Here is a 19,773-nt window from a genome sequence, read left to right on the forward strand (position 1 = left end):
TAGGAACTGTGGGTTGTAGCTATAAATACAAATAGGTCTACAAATAAAGTTGAAGTTAGCCGTGTGCACGACTAGTGGGCTAAATGACTGACTAATATTTCTGTTTTTTCCGACTGGCGCTCAATTAGTGTTTCATTCATGTCCAAGGCTTCTTAAACGCACGCCCCAGTCAGAGCGACAGTACCTTGAGAGCAGCTTTTACTTTGCACAGCAGTGCCCAGTATGTTCACTGAGAACATGAAAAAAAAAAAGAGTGGCGTGTCGACTGTGTCAGGGAAAGAAAAAAGAGGCATGTAATCAATCCACTGGAGCAGTGCTCAACCACATGTTTACCCAGTGTCATGCAAGGTAGTTATCCTGCACGACACGGGAGACGCTGTGATCCCGCCTGGTCTGGAAAGATCCCGGAGCTCATCGTGACAATGACCTCAAGGTATGCTTCCACTTTAATGCACCATGCTGGGATACAAAATTTATAATCCAATATGGTTGTTACAGTTTGAGAATAAAGGTTCAGTTCAATGGGCTCTGACGCTTTGCAATATTCTGATGGACAATGTGAAAAATACACATTTGAAGTTTTCTGAGTGTTTTTCATTTTAAGGCGAGCCTTGTGTAGTCAATGGAGACATTAAGTTACCAGGAAAAGCCCTGATTGTCGCAGCTAAAGCTAATGTGTCTAACCATAACGAGCTGGGCAACGTACCTTCCAAGGAAACAATTCACCTAATAAACTTTTAAATACACATTTCATTTCCTCCTTTGAATTAGGTCTCTCAAAGAATGTGTTTGAACTTCCTACAAGGAAGTAATCCCAACATTATTTACATGAAACAAGCAAGTGAATAAGATGATCTCTGGTCAAATCAAGCTACTTTTTGTTTCATCTGGTGTGAAAGACAAATTATTTTTATTGAACCTTTTTCTTATTCAGTTTCTTTTTAGAACACGGAGGTCTTGTTAGGATGATCGCTGAAATATCCTTATCTGTGGGACTGCCCTAAGTTTAAAAACAATAAATAAATGGACAGCATATTTGCTGGTAAAGCAACAATAACACCTAGAGTACCACAGTACGGCTTCATCTGTGGGGGCCATTGCCCTTCACTCTCGAATTAGGTGAAAGGGTAAACACACATTCACACCAGAGCTTTCAATTCTACAAAAAGCAAAACTGAAAGAGTCGCACTAGGAAACATGATGCAAACATGTGCACGAGTATCCGTAGAACAGTGAGAGGAACCACACAGCAACCTATAAACCCTATACACATAACACGTAAGCATGACATAGTGCGTGTACACAGTGCGTGAATGGTGTAGAGTAGAGTGTGTGTGTGTGTGTGTGTGTGTGTGTGTGTGTGTGTGTGTGTGTGTGTGTGTGTGTGTGTGTGTGTGTGTGTCTGTGTGCTTACGTCAAGCTTTTTTCTTTCTCCTTGAGGTCAGCCAGAGTGGTTTTTGTTCTTACGGTGAACCTTGTTGTTATTCTGCTTTCATGCATGAAGATCTTGATATTTAAAGTTTGCAAACCATGAAACTCAAACTCTGGCGTGTTCGTTTTACTGTGGCAGCACTTTATCTTCAAACCACAGACTGGTCTGCACAATCAGCAGTTAAAACTCTATCTTGTTATTCTATCAGTAGAATAATATCATTTACTTCAATTCTACTAATATTCTACTCGTGGTCATCACTAGTCATCTTATTTCAAATGAATGAAAGATTTGAAAATACAATTCATATCTCAATGTTAGTTTGTTAAGTTTTCTACTGTTTATCAGTTTTATTGTGTCCAAAATAAAGAGATATGCTTTAGCTTATAGGAACAGCAGCTGCTTTTTAGCTTCAGAGAAAGACTTCATTTATCACTTGAATTCTTGCAAGTTGGTCAAGAGATATCAAATGAACCAAGAATGCAAACAGTCTTCTTGAAATTAATTGAAGAAGAAATAAACAAATAGATTTAGCTCACTAGAAGTGGTAAAAAAAACAAAAATGAAAGAAGAGTGAATGAACTACAGTACTATTAAATTCATAAGAAATTGATGTGAGGCAGTGTTTAACAGGTTTTACCCAAAAAGTAAATGAAAACTGTTCTATAGTCAAATTTCACACCAGAAGCCCAGCGTCAAGACAACCCAATGCACCACTAGGGGGGACTATTCTCTAAAATCCTGATTATGATGTGCATTGCACAAAAATTGCGCAAAAATGAATATTTTTTATATTTCATATATCATGACATAACAGGTTATTTCGTGATGCCAGTGAAGCACAATTCGATCAAATTTGACAAAGGGCATAAATCTTAGCCACATCATGGAGCAGCAGCCATGTTTTCTTATTTTGTTTATTGGTTAGTGATAGACTGCAGATGACAGATAATGAACGAGGGATAGCAAATCTCAAAGGAGAGTCTATTAACTCTAATAAAAGCAAATATTCAACTCCTGTTTACTGGCATCCTTGAGATATACTTCCTGTTCGCATGCTGCACCGCAGTTTCCTTACAATACATGGATATTGTGACTAAGTACTGGTGAATTGCAAAAACAAACAAAAAACCTGCAAAAACCAGAACAAACTAAAAGAATCTCCTGAGTAAGTCTGCAGCTGTAACTGAACCAGTGTAACTAGTGAGGTAAACTCAGAATAAAGGCTGTCAAAAGTTCAACAGGAAAAAAAACAACAACCAAAACAACACAATACACCCCACAGAAATCTTCACAATATACGCAGGAGGAAAACAAAAAAGGCCAGGATGAGAGAAGAAGACTAAATTAGGGATGAAAGGGAGAGGGGGGGGGGGGGGGGGGTGAGTCTGAGGTGGTGCATTAGTCACTATGACCCCATGACTTACAATTTCTCTCCATGCCTCACATGGCAGGGTGTGTCCCAAACCAGAGAACAGCTGAGAAAGCACAACACAAGAACAAAAACATCTCTCTCTGTCTGACACACACACACACACACACACACACACACACACACACACACACACACACACACACACACACACACACACACACACACACACACACACACACACACACACACACACACACACACACACACACACACACACACACACACACACACACACACAGAGTCTCTGACGTTAGGGAACCAAGTTTGCTGCTCTTCAATGAATTCATTGTGAGGGTGCCGATTGAAAAAAAAAGTCAAGTAAATTACATAACAAACTGTTTTGTAATTAGGAACATACAACTCATTACATCTAGTCTTTATATGTATCACATATTGAACAATTCTCACATTCACATGTAGGAAAACAAGTTTTAATCCAAGTGGATGGAAAACAAGAGAAATCCCACATGAATCACGCCCGACATGTCAGCATGACAATTCATGCAATGACGCATCACTTTCATCCATATGATAACTCATGTGGAGTCCTTCCTGTTGGTTGAAATATGTCCCCCCCCCCCCCCCCCACCCACCCCTTTTTTTCCTGAGCCAATTATACTCACTCCGAAAACCACTTCTAGTTTTGCTTGTGTCTATGAGTCCATTCACTTTAGTGTGTCAACTATCAGCTATCAACTCTTCTATTAAAACTTGCATGCATTCTTGCCACTTTTAATAGCATTTTGTTTAGTCCCTCTATCAACTCACTTAACTCTTCAAATGAAATAAAAAAAAAAAGAGCTCACATTAGTTAAAGTACGCATTTGCTTGAAAAACAATACCACAATGTGAAACTGAAGTCATTTAGAATGTTTAGTGTACGTGTTCTATTTATTACTAGATTATCTGTGCATTTTTATTGTGTTTACAATGATTTCCTAAATCTGAATATACAAGCCGGAAGAAAGATTATGCAATCGTACAATGGTCTATTCATCTTATATACACACTTCATGCAAGTCGGGGTCACAGACAATTCAACCCTATTGCAGCAAAGACCAGCTGAAGAGCAGCCTGGACAACTTTTCCAGTCTAAAAGGGGTCGAACACACACAGATGGATAGCCTTACGCACACACACAAACAAACAAACACACACACACTGCTGGAATCATCAATTTGGTGATTTGTTTGTGATTTGTGGACAATGTGTTCAAAATAAGGGGGAAAGATTAAGCCAAGAATCCAGATCCTAAGAAGAACTATCAAATAAGAACAAGAACTAAGATTACAACTAAGATAAACTGTTCTGTAAAATGCCTCACATCTCAACAAGCAAAAATACAGCAAAAACAACAGCAAGTGAGCACCTTCTGTGTGAAATGCAGGCACGGTCATAAACAATGCAATTGCTTTCAGATGTTGTAAATCACAGCGCTTATGTTAAAATATAACATTAGCATAAACACCTCCATGTATTTTGCATATTCTGGTGGAAATGCTCAGTATTGCATATTCATTAAGGCAAATGCAAGGAAGTATGGGTTATTTCATCCATCCATCAGACGCAATCCAGTGAGTGGATCAGCTTCCAAGTGCGCTTACAATCCATATACACATTGGTAATGCAAATTTCTAAATTACTTAAGAAAAAAAAAAAAAAAGGAGAAATATTGATAAACACAAAGGGATTGTGCCTATAAAACTGAACAAAAGAGCAGCTCATTTAAACAATGTATTTTTATCAACAAATGTCCATAGATGTAAGAAATGCTTCATATTAAAATTAATATTTTTTACTAACTGCTTTGATCTTATTATGAGCTGAGAAAAACAAAAAAACAATAGAAACACTATTCCTCGTCTAGTGTCAGACAAGCTAATAATCAAGGAGATGCTGCCAGCTGACCTAATAACTCATGACTCCCCTTTCACCATCATGGCATGTTGTGTTTTAATGTGGTCCAATAATGGCCCTCATCAAGTCGGGAAAAAATGGCTACGTATTAGAAAATCACTGGTGTATGTTATTATACTGGCTCCTGTTAATGCGATGCTAACTATAAGGATTTGGATGGATGGACACAAAAGCGCACAAAAACAGAACATGCAAATGACCTATAGGAACCATGTGGAACAAAGGGGTAGATCTGTGAGAGAGACGGCTGCATGTTCACTGCCCCCAGCTAAACATTTGACTCTGACACGTACTGTATGTCTCCAAATTAAAGATAAACAACAGCAACAGACAAACAATTCACCAAAACTTACAACCATGTCAAGAACTCTCTTTTACACCTAGGACATTGCAGGAATGTAGCCCGCCTTGTGGATACATCTTGAGGCAAGATTATAAATCAAAAGGAAACTGGGTCTACCTGGCTGTGGTTTTTGAACGTGCAGTGAGGAGGTGTAGAAAGGTGCTAAATTACAGTGTCTCATTAATGACATGCCTTGACAGGAACGGGGCAGGTGCTCCTGCGGTTGTCTAGACAACACTAGGCTTTAATAAGGTTGCTCCATGGTAAATTAAACCCGAGCTGAATACACATGAAAGACAGGATGAAAGAGGTGGGTGGGAGGGATGGTTCTTCCCTCTATTAGCCAAGTGAACGAGACCAAGTTCAGGACAGAAAACGGCAAGACAGAGGTGAGCGCAGGCTGCCTCTGAGCCTACTTCGTTCGGACTCAAGACCACACGACAACCCGTGTTGCTACAAAGACACACATGCCAACGTGCACAACAACAAGAGACTCACCTGGGAGAAGTCACCATTCCTAGGGAGGGCGAGGCTGGAAAAGTCCATGTCAGGGAATCCTGTGTACATGTCCATCTGCACATCTGGAGTGGTGGCTGAGGTGCTGCTGTTCAAGTGGTATTGCCTAAATGAAGAAAAAAAAAGAAGAAAAAAAAAAGCAAACGCTTGTGTTACTCTTTAGCAATAGTGTGTCAGGCACTCATGATTAAAAATTGGGAAGAAGATACAAAAAGGTATCCATTATTGCGATCAAGTGAAGATCTACTATCTTTCAAAACCAAAAGCAGTACATAGAAATACTGTTTAGGCAAATGTGATATTTAGAGACATTCGCAAATCTGACACAATTATGAAAAGTGGTTGAAAAGACCAGAAAGTTCAAGAACTCGCTGGTTTGATTCAAGTGTGTATTGCAAAAAAAAAAAAAGAAAAGAGAGGTTAAACCAACAGCTACTTTTAATGGCAGTCAACAGAGTTTAACAAACAGGTGGGAGACGGAGTTGAAACTAAAATCTTCATGCTTGAATAGCAACTACAAATTCACAACACTTCAAACACTGACTGGTAACAAGAAACAATGCTGTGGTCGGAGTGGCCAAACCGAACCGAATGATCAATTTTTTTGAAAACTAAAACAGAAAAAAAAAAAACAAGGTTATTCAGCTTTTTATTTAGCTACTCCCTAGTACAAGGGCCAAAACAGTTTCACTTCCACTATATGCAGAAAACAAGTTTTTCAGGTCAAACGTCCAACCTCACAGGAAGGGCAGAGAATGTCCTCTGATAACTAATAAAACAATATAACATTACTTTTGGTCTAAAAACAATTCAAGCTCATGGGACTCTTTCAGTTTCATTAGTTGATAACAGTTTAGCTAAGGAGTGGCATATCGCCCAGGTGAAGCGACGGTCTCGTAAGCCGTTAGAATCAAAGTGTAAGTTACTGAATAACTATACAAAACAGACAAAAAGAAATAAAGAATGTGTCTCAGTTCAAACCAAATGGAAGCGAGAAGATAAGAATAAAAGCCAGGCAAGTAACAAAAAGACAAGCACTGGAGCACACCGACCTGATCTGAATATCCACCTCTCCTGAACACCAACCATCTCCTGGTGACCGGCGTTATTATCTGGCACAGGTCAACAGACCTCGACCTCCCTACACCAGCTATTTTCAGTTTTGTGCTGACTACAAGTCATCATAACACAACTGCCTGCTATACTGACAGCGTTGGACACTGACTCAAAATGAAAGCAAAACTAACCCTTTGAAAAGGTGGAACTTAACTGACTCCCTCCCGTGTACATATCATCCAATCGTGTGCCGAGGTTCGGGCTCAGAGGGGATGAGCTTGGCCAAATCTATTCAAAGGATTTGGCTCTGCGTCCTAAACCGTGAGCCAGAGCTCAGTGAGATTGATTGATTTAAGTTCAAAACACACCGAGAGGATGAAAGAACCGTGCCCTGGTGTATAGGAATCAGATTATGGACCCTATGATTTTCATTGAGCAGCAAGGTTCAACATTCATTCATGTGCTATTCTTGCTTGCATATGCAGTACAATCAGGATTTTATTTTCTCACTGTGGATTTACTCGAAACAACAGCAATCACTGGAAGGTTGGAAGACGATAATTTAACATCACAACCCTTTTAAATATGATTATTGTGGGTCTGGTTCTTCTCAAAATCAAAAAAAGAAGTGAAATCCCCCCCCAAAAAAGGAAGAAGAAAATAAAGGTTCAGATTAATCATGAGTGATGAATAATTCTCAGAAAGTACTACTGAGAAATAGTGACTGGTTACAGCCCTCCATCCTGGAAACCCCCCTACTGGCCCGTTGGCCATCAGTGATATGACAGTGATAATATTACAGCAGAAGTCTTGGAAGGACTAAATCAGCTGCTTTCCAACAACACAAAGCTGATTACAGCTGCTGGCCAAAGCAGCTGTCAGACTCCGTTTGTCTGCATCCCGACTTCCCATTCGACAGGACCCGTAACTTTGTCCAGTTCATCGTTTGAGTTGTATGTTTTGATAGACTGATGGGATCAGCTGACATGTCAGTTTTGTCAGTTACTGAGAGACACTTCTGCTCACTCTGAAGTTGTCATTCTAACAATTTTATTAAGGATCCCTACAGTGGTTAATGAAGTTGTGGACTGTGCCAGTTCAAGCCCAGATCCAAAGTACCTTCACAAATCGTTGTGACGGTGTACATCAATCACAATGGAAATAGTTATTTCCATTTGCCATAACAATTAGAAATAACAGAAAGAGAAGGGCATTATTTGTCATAACGTTTCTCTAATGACATTTTGATTTATTTTTTGGCATCGATCATGGAGTTAAAATAACTGTAAACACACAGACAAAGCGCATGCATTCTACTAGGCCTTCTACCCACCTCACTCCCTTCTAGAAGGTGCCAACTTTTACCTGGCGTGCTTTTGTTGCATGTTCCATTGGGTGAATGTGATTAATGATGTAAAGTGCGTCAGGACTGGTCAAGCAGTTGAAAAGTGGATTTGCAATTTAACATTGGGACGGTTCATGCTTTAACTTATCTTAAACTACATAGTTGTTTGGAGTATTGGTGTAGCAGTGTTTGGAGCAAAACTGGAAAACTCTTCAAATTAATTTTTTTATTTTTCAAAGTTTCAGTCCTTTAAGCTTTATCAAACTACCAGTCCTTCAGTTCCTTCCTCAGCAATTTCTTCAGCACGCTGTTACCAGCCGTTAACAATCCTTCTGAAGTCTATCGTCAACCCACCGTGAAGCTTGCCACTTTTCACTGGGAATATTCACGCTGTGTGTGACCTCAGATCTTTAGTGTGAATTTCACACACGATGCATGAGATTTAGCAGCTTTAGCCCCCCCCCTCTGCACACACACACACACACACACACACACACACACACACACACACACACACACACACACAAAACAGTGTGCAATTAACTAATTCCAAAAATGTACCCGATTGATCTTCTAAATTCTAAAATTCCTCAGGAGCACAAAAAAATTCAAGAAAGAAAAATACCAAAAACAACCTATTTAACATACTCTACATTTAAAACTCTGGTGGCAGGAACTGCAGATGCACATTTTATTGGGGGTGGGGTTGGGGGGTGGAGGGTGGAGGACAACTTGTCACAGCTGGCGGAAATTAAGGGCTAAAGAAAGAGCAATGTTATTTGAGGAAACTAATCTCAAAGCACACCGACATTAACATTGTCTACTGAATGTTTTATTGATCGCAAAATCCATTGTTATAATCACCATATTTGATTTGTATTACTCCCTCTCGAGTGACACTTTTGTAAAGTTACTCGCAATAAATCGATCAACTTTTTTTAGTGTTATTGTCTCCCCAGTAACAAAGCATCTTCAGAAGCCATTCCCAACCCTAACCCCGCAGGTTCTAAATTTCTCAGATCAAGGTTTTTCAATCGGGCTCAAAATGCTGCTACACCGATAACTTGTTGCCACTACTACCAGTAGAATTTGCAATGCCATGGCAAGGCGATAAATATTTCATTAAATAAGTAACCTAGTATTCATACCATCATGAATGTGGGATTGTCAAACTGGGGTGATTGGCAAGATCTCCTTCAAATGACTGTAAGAAAAAAAACCTTTAAAATCCTGTTAAAGAGTAATTTTATCAAAAGAACACAATATAAAGACAAAAAAGTTTGAACTTTTCCCCTTAAACAACACTTCATTTGTATTTCATGCTGACTGATTTGCAGAGAAATGCTCCGCTTTAAAAAGTAGGCTTGTTATTTTACCACAATATTTTGTGGGGGACTTTTAAGATTTCGTTTTTTTTAACGTTTATGTACTTCTTGTTTTGAAGAAAGCCCCAACGGTGAAAATGTCTGCCATCTACCCTGCCTGAGGCAAAAATCTACAAGATACTGTATGATGGCCTTCTCTTGTAAGAATCAAAACTTTGCCACATTTCTTTAAAAATATTTCCTTTTACCACAAACACGTATTACTTCCTTCAAATCAACTATGACAAAACATACTCCGTTGACAATGAATAAAAACATTTTAATACCACTTCCCGTAACGAAGCAGGAAATTCTCCAAAGTTCAGTGAAAACACAGACAACAGAGTGACAGAAAGCAATAACAAACTGTTAGAATTCTTCGGAAAAACGCTTAGGTGCAGCCAGCAGGAAAAAGAAAAGAAAAGAGGACTGATGCGTCAAATGTGTACAAAACATGAACTCAGCACTGAGAAACGGTGCAGTCTGAGCCGTGGCAGTACGGTACAGAAAGGGCGGGCAGCTGGTGAAACCAGATTTGGGGTTACATCCGAAGCAGTTCAACCTGATTCACTGAATGTGATTACATGAACTTCAGTGTTTTCCGGTTATGAGAAAAACACTACGACATGCAGCGCAAATAAAATACATTAGTCGTTTTAGTGTACATATGTCCAACCCCTTGCAAAGTAAACGTGGTAAATGGATTTAACTTATACAGCAGTTTTCAACTGCTTGAGCAGTCCCAAACCGCTTAAATCGTTACTCACATTCACCCATTCACATACCAATGGAGGCACCTAATTCATCCATTGGGCGCGAGGACAGTGATGTTGACAAGCAGAGATGGGAAGATATGCAGCTGAGCGAATATGTAGCGGCATCAGCAGTTACGGGAGCTATATTTAGTTGCCCTGAGCACCTGCAAGCAGCGTTGTTTCGATGAAAACTTTTGGTCAAAGTCAAACACTCTTGTAAACTCTAATGTTTGTGTTTTTGTCTAATGGCTGAAGCGATGTCTGCACAGGTGAGCATCAGATTTCAAAAACCAGGATAAAAACGATACGCACGAAAGCATCCCAACTTGTTTTAATCTACTCTTCATTATTAAATGGTATGAATGAAATATAATAGATGTTTACAGAGAAACGCCAAACCCTGACACGTAAAACATAATTTTATGCACAGGACACCCGGGTCTAAGTAAACACTTTCTAAAGGAATCAGAAATACAACACATGCTCTGATGTATAGATGTCACATCCATGTTAAATGCATTGTCCCATAATTAAGTAATTTTCTTTTTCCATATTGTTTTTTATATATTTTTTTGTTTTTATATGTTTGTAACCTTGTGTGGTTTTATGTGGGGCAACAGATGGAAATGAACCTTGTGCTAAATCCAGGAGATTTACGGTACCCTCGTGAAGAGATGGCTTGTTCATTAATAAGCACTGTCAATGAACAAATAAATGGAAATAAATGGAAACATCTTGCACTATAATCATGTCAAAAAGGATCAACTCTGTTGAGGAGAATCCAACAACAACAGAGGATCAATAGTCAGCTTTCTGTTGTTGTTGTTGTGTTATAATATAACATAACTATAATGTCCTAATGACAACTTTCCTTCATTGTATTATTTTAGCATCATAGAAATTCTATGAAGGTAGATGGGACTCTGCTACATGTAAGAAATATCCTATATATCTGTATATCACATGATAGTCATACCTCTATACCTGAGGCATTCACAAAACTGTGGCGCTTTAGTGTGGAGACATAATGAAAAACCCTGCTATTAATGTCATACCTCAATTACAATAAAAGGAACAGTTTAGGCGGATCAGTGTTGTTGTTATTTGGCGTCACTGTGACTTTTTATTTTGAACTCTCAACCAAACCAGGATAATTCCCATTAACATAGAGGTTTCTCTGGCTCTCAGTGGATCTGCTTTGTGCAAATGCAGCTTAACAGTGCATATTAGAAATAAGAGTGCACGGAGAGAACAGATATCTGTTGCAAGATGATGGCTGTAAATACAAAACTCTTAAGTAAAGGAGATTCTGGACTATTAGCTATAATTGGATGGATGACATTTAGTCCATATCACACAAGGTGTACTCTTTGAGAGCAAGTGTGTGACAATCACAGTGAAAATACTCGTGCTAGGAGACTGTATTGTTGAGGAATGCAGAATGAGCAGAAGCAGATTGACATTAGAGAAGTTTAAGCACCCCTTTACAGATGGAATATGTCAAATGTTTTGTTTTGAAGGGTGTAATCTGTGGTTGAAGAACTGTTGTAACATACAACATTTAATCACATGTTTAGACGCATTATGTGTGTTTACATCTCTCGGGTGCTTGTGTTTTTGCAGAGAATGGAAAGAATAAAATACCTGATCTGAAGATGGAGGGTTCATAACACCACTTCTGGACAATGGACGCTCAATGAGTCACGTCTCGGTGCAACGAGACTGGTCTACGATGAACTCAAGGCCAATACACAAGAAGAAAATGTAATTCTGAATACAATGGTCAGAAACACTGGCCAACACTCTCAGTGGCTGTAATTACAGTGGTTCAATTCTAGATTTAGTCAAAGACGGCTGTGTATGACTTTTTGTTGCTGTATCGTTTTGTGTGTGTGTGTGTGTGTGTGTGTGTGTGTGTGTGTGTGTGTGTGTGTGTGTGTGTGTGTGTGTGTGTGTGTGTGTGTGTGTGTGTAGTGGAGGAGGGGGGCTAACAGTGGGGAGTAGAAGTGGGCTTGTGCTCTGACACGCACGCTCTTTCGTAGTGTGCTCGCCCTGCCCGGCCCCTTCTGCTTGTAATTAAGCGTTTCTACAGAGTGCAGTTTTATTTGAATGAACTACAGCTGAGCTTTTAAGCTGTATCAAACAGGTGACCAGCAGACACCCCGAGGCCTCCTGATGTTTGTAGATTGCAACATACATCATGTTTAGCTGCAGTCGAATCAGCCTGGGTAAGTAAGATATGCTATAAATGACCACCTCAAATGCCAGCAAACCACTGTGTTCGTCACGGGGTACCAACACAAAAATAATGTCCTCCGGAAAACACATGATTTTTGTTTTGGGTTTTATTGAAGCTGAAATTTTAAAAAAATTAATTAAAAAAACCCCACGAACATTCAAAGTAAATCAATGTATTCAAATGCAGACTAAGTCTTCCAAACAGCTTTGAGTTTTAAATTCATAACTGTTTTTATTCATATGGTAGTTATGAGATCTACACTCTCATGACCCCTAGTGTTATAATATACAACAGACGTGAATATGATTAATCTCTGAAAATTCATAGTATCAGGGAGGTTTTAATCACTGCATGCAGGACAAGTTTACAGTTGAGCAATGTGAGAGAACAAATAAATTAATTGTATATGCTCAGTCCTTGCCTATTGACATATTTCCTCACTACTATCATGTGATCTGTATACTCCTCTCTGCTTGTTGTCAACAATCATGGGAGCAGACAACTGAGGGCTTTCAAATCCAATCAATTAAATGCTGACTGTACAGTGCAAGGCAGTCATTGGAAGCAGCAGCCGGCTCGATAGCGTACAAATCCAGAAAAAAAAAAAAAGCAACAAAAAACGAACAGGGTCATGTGAAGAACTGGACTTAATATCAGACATGACGAGGCAGAGAGATCCCTCCCTCCATCCTGATGTTACAGCAGAGATTTATCTTCCATGTTAAAATATCCCAATCTTCAAACCAAAACATCTTAGTCTCAACACAACAGTAAAGAAAAACAGGGGACCAGATCATAATCTCACTGTAAACCGGCATGACAGGTCATGATTTTGATCGTGTTTTTACAATGTGAGAGAGAGAGAGAGAGAGAGAGAGAGAGAGAGAGAGAGAGAGAGAGAGAGAGAGAGAGAGAGAAATTACAGACAAGAAAGACGTCAGAGAATTTCACTTTGAGTGAACTTTAAAACCACAGATTGCTTTCATGTCTTCTGAAACTTGGAACTTTCCAAAGAGACGCTGCTCAGGGACCAATAACGGTGTGAAAGATCACTACTTGTACAAAGTACACAGCGTTATTGTATTTATAATGACATAACTTTCAGGTTATTTAAGATCAAGGAGCATGAACCACCACTTTTACTCTTATCTTATGTCGCCACTGAATTACCAATCCGATTGAGCATTTAACAATCAGTGACATTCAATCAAACTTCTGCTCGCGACAGAAACACCTCCTCGCCAAACCCGAACAAAAGTTTGTCTTTGAAGTGTTGTAATCGATGCTAAATAAAAAAGCTTGTCAGCGAGATGTTAGGTAATCATTATGTACTCAGCTGTGAATGCTGTCACAATGTATTTTAATACGAGCATGATGTAGACCATGTCAAAGACTGTACTTGCTCCTGTCCTCCTCAAATGTTGCTAAAGCTAACGTAAACAAGATGTTTTCACAGGCTTTGAATCACATCCTCCTCATGCCAGAAGAGACAAACACTTCCCATTCCCCAATGAGGTCATAAAATTAAAGGCAGGTTTCAAGATGTTAAGTTTAAACCCCCCACTCAAGCAAAGCTGACGCCAGGCCACCCACTACAGGAAATGAAAAGCGGTCTGAAGAAAGAAACCCATCCCTATTCCATGTAAGGAGGTGGATTGGTGTCAGAATAAGAAGTGATGTATTGTCTTAATTTGATTAGGTCACTTCAGAGGTCAGTGAGGCATTAATGGAATCGGCTGTACAAATTCAATGAACCTTAGATTTCAAAAAGTAGAGCTTCCTTTGAGCCAGCTTTAAGTTTCATGCACTTCAATCACACAATGAGTTGAAGTGTGTAGAAAATACCAAAAAATAAATAAATAAATGAAATAAAAGCAACTTAAATTTGTAAGTTTTTAAAAAAAAAAATGCCACCAATTCCAAAATAAAAAATACTAGAAGTTTGAAATCCCTAAACTTTCTTAAAAACAGTGGGAGCATAATTGGTCATGACGATAAAACAGGAAGTGAGACTCCAGCTTCTCAAATGTCAATGCCCACTCGCTAATAAAATGGATCCGGCAAATCGAGTTAACGCCTCTATAACATGGGCACATACAGTAACCGTTAGTAATTGGGAGCAACCTGCCCATGCTGGTGCCAGATGTTGCTGGAACAAGAGCATGGCGTCTGTGAAGGGAGATTCAATCCAAGAACCATTCTGTAGTCTCTGATAAGAGACGGCGAATCAGCCTGCCTTGAAATGATCACTGCAGAGATGTACAGGTGGAGATGCTAGATTCAGGGCTTAATAACAACGCTTTGCTTTATCGGTTGAAGCAGGCGTGTCAGTTGATTCAAAACGGACCAGTGTGCCTACATTTTTTTTTTTTTTTATTAAATGTAGTCACTTCACAGTAAAGCAGCATCCACAGTGTTTCACTTCAAACATTTTGCCAGATGTCGGTGGAGGATTTCTGAATGCTAATTCATACAAAAATGTTATTATATCTTAATTAAGTTCAGCAGACACATGAATTCAGCAGTTAATATAAGAAAAGAGCAAAACAATGTTCTAACAATTTAATATTTGTCGATCTGTTGTATGCAGTTTTGTTTTTTTTGTGTCTTCTCAACTTTTGAATTTGCTGCTGCTGCAGAATCATTTTCACCCCAGGAAACAGTTTTAGAAACTGTGTTTGCATAAACTTACTGGTTTCCAGATTGCATAGGGCAGTGTATGCTGCATCCAGCCTGCTGAGCGAAGGATCCCCAGGAACCAGAGGAGGAGTATAATGAGCTCTAAAACACACAAAGAGAAAAACATTTAATTCTCAAGCAAAATGCATAGAAATGGCCTCGAACGCCACTTTACCCGTAAAAATGATAAAGGTATATGGAATTAAAAATCTGTTGTGTACACATCCAGTGTCCTCAGAATATTCCTCGAGCAGCGCTCCTGTCAGCGCTTCCTACAAGGACAAAAAGCTGGCTAAATAACCCATTATTATTTATCCTTAACCTCATGGAAAATGAGTGGGAATAGGGTTAGGATTAACCCTAACAAAATTTACACTACAGTATTCTATCGTATTTTTGAAACAAAACAAACAAAAAAAAAACACTTTTGGGAAATGGTACTCCATCAATGTGCAACGTGACGATGCAAATGTATTATAACAAGAGGAACACCGTCACAACCCACCTCCATGTTTGTGGGGGCCACAGAGAACAAGCTGCTGTCCAGCTGAGGGCCTTCTGGATGCAGGTAGTTCTCCCCGTCCATGGCCAGCGCTGAGTGGAGGGTGGGCATCAGACCACAACTTCACACATGACCACCAGCTGACTTACAATGTTCACCCTCCGACTGCCACTCACGTGCTGGCTGAGTATGAGATAGCACTTTCAATAGGGGCGGTTAATCTCCATGACCTAAAGGGGAAAAAAAGCAGGGATGCAAGGGACAAAGGGGGAATAGAAAAGAGGAAAAAACCAAACATTAATAAAAAGAATACTGAGAAGTTCTTATGGTAAAAATTGCCATCGATAACACAAAAAATCATTAAGAAAGCATGTGAAGAGTCGAAAAATAGAAAAACATATATCAGTTGCTTATTTTACTGAATGATCCAGAATGAAACTGCTATTGAAACATTTGCAATAATCTCCAAATGTATGTATTCTCACTTATTTTGTAATCGAGCCCGTTGAGAGTTTTGACAAATTGTATGGATGTAATAAGCACAAAGAAATAACTCTCACTGGCTCACAATGGAAGGTATAATTCTTGCAAATTAATGTTCATCTTTAGTGGATACTCAATTCAACACACACACACAGCCACATACACAAACATAACTGCACAAATAAAACAATGTTGTGAACAAGCAAAAAGTGGAGAAAACTCTATGTGAGAACATGTATGCAGCACACCATACATAAATTTGATTCACAGTCCACCGATAATAATTTGAATTATGATAAAAAGCAATCAAGCCCATATCAAATCAACAGCATCTAACTGACTCGAACTGACTTTAGCTGCATTTAGCACCACTTGAAATGAAAACAGACGTTATTCATAATGCAGAGCTTCAGTTTAGGGTTATTGACTGACAGGCTTCATTAGCAGGCTGTCATCTTGCAACATTGACGGTACCACATTCATTAGAGAACCGATCAAAATCATGATGGGACATCAACAGCAGTGCCAACCACAAGGGACAAATATATGCTGGAAACTTATACTACATGGACACACTTCATTTGCTTGTGAATATAAGACACTTTAGACAGTTACCATAGAGTACATTCACAAGGTCCTTTCTGTCTCAAACCGCTGTACATTTTTTCCAGTTTGTGTCATCGTACCACATCTGATTAGCAGGATCAGCATGAGGATACAGCCAGAGGACATTCAGCAATGACCTGAAAGTACCCACTCTTCCTCTCTCTATCTCACTTGAGCACAGACACACACACACACACAATACATCTGTTTTGGGTCTATGCTTATTTTATAGCCTCTGCCTTAACATGGCATTGCGAATATTTCATGTTCACATATTTCAAATGTCTTTTGCTTTTGGAGGAATATTCATCAATATGTGTGGATGCTCATATAGAAATAAGCATCAGACCATTTTAAAGATAAATGTGCCATATACTCGAAGGCTTGTACAGACCAAATAACTCAAGTCTGAAGCTAACAGCCTACATTTTGACTAGCTGAAAATGATGTTCAATCAAAGTGAAAAATGAAGTAGGAACCCTGCTTTAGCTTATTTTCTGTGTTGAAAATATATTTCTCACTTTGATTATTTAATACAACTTGGAAAACTGGTTCCAGAGTGAATGATCCAGAAACACTTCCACAGAAACGTCTAAATAAATGTCCACAAAATGTCACAAATCTGAACACTGAAGCAATCCAGGGTTTCAGTACTTTACAACGTCTGTGTAACATCACGAACACTCCCTTTCTGCAAACTAATCAAACTTACCCTCCTTCCTCTTGCCCTTCATTCATTCCTTCAGTTTGCCCCCAATCTAAGCACAGGCCAGACATGTTCACTGGGGACAAAGCTGCAGCCATAAATCCCAATAGAGTTCATGAGGGTCTAAATAAGAGGGCCTTTGTGTGTCTGGATGTGTTCATTTGAGTATGAGTGTGGGGGGGGGGGGGGGGGGGAGAGAGAGAGAGAGAGAGAGAGAGAGAGAGAGAGAGAGAGAGAGAGAGAGAGAGAGAGAGAGATAACCTAACTTGTAAAGCCAATACACACAAGGGAAGCCCATTTCCCCCTCAGGCTGCCAGTGTGATACTGTCTGGTTGAGACAGAAACAAATGTGGGGAAGCCCACTGCAACGAACCAACTTGCAAAGTTGCTCTTCAGTAGGTATGAATAACACAAATATGACATCATCAGTTTAAAAATATGCATGGCTGATCTCAAGTCCACAATGTCCACAGGAAGGCAGGGACAGTGAAGCAAGGCAGGGAGAGTCAGAAGATAACCGTTTGTTTTTTGCAGTGCACTGCTGACTTGGAAGCACTGCAAGATCTTGTCCTAGTTTATGGTGGCCTTTGAGTATACTCACAACCTTTTCCAGAAGACTATAATGAGTTACTTTGTGGTATTCCCCCATAGTTCATTGTGTTCTAACGACTTGACCCCAACACTTTTGGTTACTACTTAACCTCTTTCAAATCAAAGTGTAAACAAGGTTACATGTATGCTAGTTTTGAGTCTGAGAGGGTCAGCTTTTATTGTCCAACTCAACTTTGTGACCGACCTCCCAAGTTGGGCTCAGGCAGGGTGGATTTCCTGACGCGTGTTATGGTAAAGGGCAGTACTGTGTATGCAGACGTAACTAGGCCACTGAATTAGAGACAGATCTGCATCTACAGACATCAAACAGACCCAAAACACTCAGAAAACCATCGGCACATTAGAATTCATGACCACACTATAAATCAGGGTGATGTTAAGGCAGCCGAGGTGTGCGGTTGTTTTGGAGGCACTGCTCGACAATGTGCCTCGCCTCATTAGCTGTGCTTTCTTTTTGCAGCACAATAGAATAGAATAGAATAGAATAGAATAGAATAGAATAGAATAGAATAGAATAGAACAGAATAGAATAGAATATTAATCCAAGAAAGAAATTCTCTTGCATTGTCAGGTTGTCTGAATTGTCTTGAGGGTTAACTCCGGCAGATCGGCTTGGTTGGAACATTTGTCTAACAACCTGAGACTGAGGTATCAAATGGCATTTACATAATGGACAAACCACTATGCAAAGAACAAGGGACAAAAATGAACCCACACAAAACCAAACATGCTGGAACTAATGATAATGGACGATGTTGCTTTGCAATGTAACTGGGATACACTTTGCATTTGACAATTTTCCCTCTGAAGTTTCTGATACAAAATGGCTATTTGGGACATGCCAGGGAATGTGATAACCAGGATTGTAGTTGAGTATTTGGAATATTGTTATCCCTCAGCTGATGAAAAAGATTTGATCCAAGAATTGTAACAGCTGAAAATATATATATTTTTTCCAGATTAGTCTTAACAGACTGATGCTTTGTCACCCCAACACCTTTGTCTCTCTCAAACCTCAGCTTCCAACAGCCATCACATCTTATTGCTGTTTGAAAAGAAGCAACGGTTTCTTGTTAAGTGTGGTGATTATTAAGAAGCACATCATCTCATTATGCCCTATCCCACTGTTTCCAAACCACCCACAACCACATCACCCCGCCATTATCGTGCCAGATTCCGTCTCTTAGCAACAGAAAAATATCGTTCGCTGTCCCCTCTTCCCCAACCCCCACCTCACCAGCGAGCCTCTGAGGATAATCGATACTGATCATTGTGAGGGTGGTCCCAGATATCCCCTTCCTGTAAGGCCTCTCATTACCGGAAAACAGCAAAGCCCCCTACTACTCCTTACTCCCGCAGAGAGGAAGACAGAGGTGATGAGGAAATCTTTCTGGAGGAAGAAAAAAGCTGGCTAAAAGTGAGAAAAAAACTAAACAAAACATAATGGCATACTAAAGCCGAAGGAGTTAATTAATTCATCTGTACATTAAAAACAAGAAAAGCAGTGTGTAAATGTTTCTGTTGTTAAAATTTGGGTTTGCAGTCCGTGTGACGGCTGCTGAACAAAAACATGAATATCCTACAGAGAGGAAGAGAAAGAAAAATAGAGTCTCTGCAGTGTAATCTCTTAAATCTGGTAATTACGTCAAAGGTTACTGCTGGTTTTTGTACAACCCCCTGCCAAGCCTGTCTCCCTCTCCATCTCTCTGGGTGGCCTGATGCAAGAGCTCAGTACTGGGGGATTAGGTCAATCCATAAATGGTGTTTGTAAAATCTTAAAAAA

General features: G+C 39.5%; 1 protein-coding gene across 4 annotated transcripts in view; it reads right to left on the reverse strand.

Moving 5' to 3' along the window:
- sbno2b (strawberry notch homolog 2b) overlaps positions 1-19,773 on the reverse strand; it is a 68,287-nt gene that overhangs the window by 34,125 nt on the left and 14,389 nt on the right. For 3 of the 4 annotated variants that reach the window (XM_080474129.1, XM_080474128.1, XM_080474127.1), the window contains exons 2-4: positions 15,587-15,813; positions 15,095-15,183; positions 5,626-5,749 (exon numbers count right to left, since the gene is read on the reverse strand). In XM_080474129.1, coding sequence (XP_080330255.1) covers positions 5,626-5,749; positions 15,095-15,183; positions 15,587-15,694 — 321 coding nt within the window. In that variant the 5' untranslated portion in view covers positions 15,695-15,813. Of the gene's footprint in view, positions 1-5,625; positions 5,750-6,695; positions 6,809-15,094; positions 15,184-15,586; positions 15,814-19,773 lie in introns of those variants that run through there. The other variant, XM_080474130.1, reaches the window with a different exon arrangement.

The sequence above is a fragment of the Lipophrys pholis genome, assembly GCF_963383615.2.
Source record: "Lipophrys pholis genome assembly, chromosome: 10".
NCBI lineage: Eukaryota > Metazoa > Chordata > Actinopteri > Blenniiformes > Blenniidae > Lipophrys > Lipophrys pholis.